The sequence below is a fragment of the Coffea arabica genome, chromosome 5e (assembly GCF_036785885.1).
Source record: "Coffea arabica cultivar ET-39 chromosome 5e, Coffea Arabica ET-39 HiFi, whole genome shotgun sequence".
Lineage (NCBI taxonomy): Eukaryota > Viridiplantae > Streptophyta > Magnoliopsida > Gentianales > Rubiaceae > Coffea > Coffea arabica.
The window spans coordinates 54,542,606-54,547,493 of record NC_092318.1 but is presented as its reverse complement, the minus strand read 5'-3'; the positions used below and the strand labels follow the sequence as shown (position 1 = coordinate 54,547,493).

General features: G+C 36.2%; 1 protein-coding gene across 1 annotated transcript; it reads left to right on the top strand.

Moving 5' to 3' along the window:
• Positions 1–1,083: 1,083 nt before the first annotated feature.
• Positions 1,084–4,543, top strand: LOC113743472 (uncharacterized). The gene is made up of 3 exons (XM_027271489.2): positions 1,084–1,712; positions 2,523–2,711; positions 3,543–4,543. Exons 1-3 carry the CDS (start codon positions 1,494–1,496, stop codon positions 3,951–3,953), a joined length of 819 nt encoding a protein of 272 aa, XP_027127290.1. The 5' UTR covers positions 1,084–1,493; the 3' UTR covers positions 3,954–4,543.
• The last annotated feature ends 345 nt before the right edge of the window (positions 4,544–4,888 follow it).

The following is a 4,888-nucleotide window of genomic DNA, read 5'->3' as shown; positions in this document are numbered from 1 at the left end:
AAATGTTTCAATGCATCATGTAGTACTATTTAATTTACAAAATTCTAGAACCAAGTTATTGATATGACCAGCTGCTTGATATATTACACAGTGCCCTAAAGGCTGAACTTCCCAACAAGGCAACAAGGAAGGGTATTTGACAAAGAAAGAGATTTTACATAAAACATTTTTTTAATACTTCCCGTTTCTTAGGTTCTGTTTGATAAAACTGAATCTGAATTCTGAAATCTGAATACTGAAACAATTAATTTGCTGAATTTTAAGCACTGAAAAAAATATATGAATATCTGAATTTTAATGCTAAACCTATTTATACTGTTTGATAAATATTTATAACTGAATGCTTAATAAGTTTAATTTGACAATTTTGCCATTATATCCTTTCATTAAAAAAAAAAAGAATCTATGATTTAATTAGTTTAAAATTGTTAGGTATGAAAATGACAATATTTATTTTTAAATCAAATTAATATAAAAGATTAAATATATTATATGAGGAGTATGGAGAATATGTGAAAGTCATTAAAAAGGGAGAAAAGAGAAACTAAAAATCGTTAGATAGAGAATATTATGTTGTTTAATTAGATAAGAATTATGAACATAATTAACAAACAAGGGTAGATTTGATAGATAAGATAAGATAGTTGAAGTAATTCTATTGATTCTTACCAGAATTAAGCATTCAGTTAGGATTCTTGTGCTGAAAAAAATACACACAAGTTCAGCACTGCTTAACAAGTTCAACAAATAGATTTTCATTTACCAAACATTCAAAACATCTGAATGTTTGAAAAAATTCAGATTCAGCACTTTTTTATTTTATCAAACAGACCCTTAGACGACGACATCCCCGCTAAAGCTGTTTTTTTTTTTTTCCTAGCTTTTATTTGTTTGTTTGTTTGTTTTTTTTAAGTTAAGAAAGAAAATGGGGTTTTGTAATACATATTCGACATGCCTGGATACGAGATAATTTTTTTTGAAATAAATATTATAACATTTTATTAGTAATAATGTAATGTGCTTGAATTTTTTTTTAAAAAAATGATTAAAAAAATGTATTTATGCAAACAAATAAATAAATTTGTGCAAACGATGAACTATCCAATCCTTTCGCGGCCCCAAACTCGTCGTCAGCCGCCTCCCCAGTTTGCATCTGAAAATCATTTGGAAGCTGCCACTTTTAAAATCCACCACCGTAGCCTCCGCCACCTAGATTTCTCCGAAGTTTTTTTCCTTGTCCGACACACACACACACACACACACTCTTCAATCCATTTCCCATCACTTCTTTTCTACTCTTTTGTTGATCTCATCAAATTTCATTTCTATCTTTCTAAATTTCTTCTGGGTAGTGTTTGATTGGTTTATTTATTGGGTCCGGTTCCGAATTTATTCGTATGATCCCTCTTGTATCAAAATCAGATTATAAGCAATAGAAAAGATTACACGTAGTGGTAGAAGCACTGTAAATAGGAAAGAAGAGATAGAGAGAAATGGCATCGACGAGTAGTAGTACCAATAAAAATGGGGTGGGGGTGATGAACGTGAATAATAAGATCGAGAGAGCTCATCAAATGTATAGAGAAGGTAAGTACCAGGAAGCTTTAGTTTATTACACCGAAGCGCTTTCCGCCGCCAAGTCCATACCCCAACAAATCGCTCTCCACAGCAATCGGGCCGCCTGTTTTCTCAAACTCCACAACTTCAAGAAGGTTCTCAAACTCTCCTGCTCCCGCTTCTATCCTGTTTTCATCCTTCTTGTTTTTTTTCCCCTCTTTATGATTTTAAGCTTCGATCGATTTACTTAGATTCAACAACTATTTCCTCATTATTTAAGAAATGACTTTTGCTTTATTATTCATTGCTTATGTCATCAATTTGGGTGTGGAAAAACTGGATTAGTTTATTGAGGTAAGACTGTTGGATAGAGTGATTGCCGAAAAGAAACCCAAATAAAAGAGAGGGGGGGGGGGAACAGTTGGAATCCAGAAAGCGTGGAATATCCACTATTTTTTATTAGAACAGGGGGAATGAACTCTTGTTAACTTCGTTCGATAGTTTTGAATGTTTCCTGGCTGTGAAACTTTAGTGAGCTAGGATCTTGGAGTGTTGGTTTAAGCTGTATAATCTTTTATCTACCCAACTTTATTTTATGTGTCGTTCAGATAAGTTTCTCTCCATGATGGAGGTTAAGAGCTGGACATTTCCATTTTGGATATTTTGTGGTCTGTGGTTTCTGTGTGGTGTTTTCTGCGGGTAATGGTTGTTCAAAAGTAGCTGGTTACGGATTTTGACGGCTTATTGGCATTCAGCTCTGGGGAGTTTTCCTCAATGGGATACATGCTTTTGGTTTTTGTCTTTGCGTCTTTACGTGTCACGTCCGTTGTTTATTTGTTTGACCAATCCATGTATGTTGCTTTCACTACTTCTCAATTGATGAAGATCAGGCTTAGATTGAATTGCACTTCCGTTTTGAAATTTGTTCTGTGTATTGATTGCATAATGTCTGCAAATTTGTATAGGCTGCTGAAGAATGCACCTGGGTGCTTGAGCTTGATCACAATCACACTGGAGCATTGATGTTGCGTGCTCAGACGTTAGTCACTCTAAAGGAGTACAACTCAGCTCTTTTTGACGTCAATAGGCTCATTGACTTAAACCCTTCATCAGAAGTTTATCAGAATCTTCAGGCCCGATTAAAGACACAATTGGTATTCTTCCTTCTTTCTGTTATTAAATCCTTAGCTCTTATCCTTTGCGTTTGGCTCCTTTTTTTTTTAATATAATTTTCTGCTCTTGTTTCCAGCTTTTATTTAGTTTATTTATTAATTTTTTTTTACGGGTTTTGTGAACTCAGTAATTTATACATGTTTGAGTTAAGAAGATGCAGCAGAGTTTGTTATACTAATAAAGAAATGAAGTACCTGCCTTGGAATTTTTTGACGTGGTTTCAGTTGTAGAAGGTTACTATTTTTGAGGATCAAAGCATTCTAAGTATGACGGATGTTAATCAGATAAATTTCATCAATGTGGAGCAATTGCATTTCATGTGGCTTGGAGAACCGAACTACATTGATGTACAAAATGTCTTCTAAATTTTGTAAAGAATTTGTACTAGACGGTTGATAGCTTTAACAGACAGAAATTCGGACTTTCAAGATACAAGATGAGCTGTCCCAGAATTACATGTTGTATACAGAAATCAATCTTGATTTTGTTTAGGATGTAAATAGTAAGTGGAGAATAACTAAATCAATTGCCAAATTACTTCTGGAGTAGGAAAATGTAAATTTGCATTTGATTGGGGTGGTTAAGGGATTATTTGTAGCTGCTAAATATGACCTTTACAGGAGCATCCACTTTTTCCAGACAGCCTTCCTACGGATATTTGTGATGCATCTTTTCTTGTACTGCGAGTCACATGGAGTCTATCATACATACAATGTGTACAATATGAGCAAATTCTGATGTAGTAGTTTCACATCTTTAGGCCCATGTTTGCTCACTAGTGACAAAAGATGGTTTGTTTTGTTCGAGGAAAGTCCCTTGCTCCCATCCCTGAAGATGATGCAGAGCTTGAAGAAGATGAAGATGATACAGAACTGCAGGTGGACAAGGAGGTAAAAGAAAGAAAAGCATTGGAGGAATGTGAAGATGGAGTAGAGCAAGTTACAGAGGCGGTAGTTCCTGACGAGCAAAAGGCTGAGAGTTGTGGGGTTACTGCCAGAGGGGAAGTCGCTGCTCAGAATAGTGCCGTTGGTAAGTTATCCGAACAAGATTCCTCTGGGTGGCAAGCTATCCCAAAACCGAAAGGACACTCACAACTTGACTACTCAAGGTGGGATAGAGTTGCAGATGAATCTAGCGAAGATGATGACGACGATAGCGACAATGATTCTCAGCCCCAGTATAGATTCCGAGTGAGAACAGTTGGCGTGCGTGCGGTAAAGTAACGTCAGAAGAATTGCCCGAACAATATACTTTACTTGACTCATTTATGACTGACTCTGCAGACCAAGTCTGTAGAGGGTAACGCCGCCCATGAATGAACGGAGGTGCTGTGGTTTGTGTTTGTTTGAAGGCTGCAGTTGATGGTTCGTAAATCAAACTTCAAATGGTACGTGCAATGCTTTGCTGGTTGGCTGCAAATGATCAACACTGAAGCTGTTCTGTTCAAGGGATTTTTCTGTATCTGGAGATGTGGAATGGCAAAGGCAGTGTCTCAGGACTAGCGTTTTCTGATGGGCTTGAAAAGAAGATTGAAGGATCTTATAGAACCTTAGGCTTGCATTTACAATGTCTGATATTGAAGGGACATTTCTCTCCTGGCTTATTGCTGTGTTACGGGCAAAGGCGCAATCAAATTCCTCCTTCCTTTTCCTCGGCAGATTCAGACGGTACTGAAAATGGCACGTTTAGACAAGAAGCAGGGAATCGGCTATGGAGTAGATGTTAGCGTTGCATGATTAGAATCTTGTTCTAGCGCAGACAAATACTGGTGTCAAAGGGATCCTGACCGGTTTTGGCTTCATTCTACAGAAAAGGCTTTTTTTTTTTTTTTTTTCAATTATTTTTTGACAAGCAGAAAAGGCTTTTAAAAAGAAAGGAAAAAGTTTTTTGTCGATAGCAGGAAAAAGGTCCTCTGTCCTCGTGCAGATAAAAGAAAGGTTCAATTGAAATTCAGGAGAAAACAAGTGGTTTGTTTGGATTGTGAATTATTAGAGATATTTTTACTGTAGCACTTTTTGTGATGTGATGTATGTGAGATAAAAAGGTAATTGGGAAGATAAAAAGGTGCGTTGGAAATTGTAATGATGATGTAAGCAAATATATTTTGACAAATAAACCGCAATCCAAACAAACCCAAGATCATCTCCGATTATCATTT

Bases quoted from the DNA above. Each gene is read 5' to 3' on its own strand.
- LOC113743472 (XM_027271489.2), top strand. From the start codon at position 1,494: ATGGCATCGACGAGTAGTAGTACCAATAAAAATGGGGTGGGGGTGATG. The intron at 1,713-2,522 runs GTTCTCAAACTC...AAATTTGTATAG, and splicing joins AACTCCACAACTTCAAGAAG to GCTGCTGAAGAATGCACCTG. The intron at 2,712-3,542 runs GTATTCTTCCTT...GTTCGAGGAAAG, and splicing joins CCCGATTAAAGACACAATTG to TCCCTTGCTCCCATCCCTGA.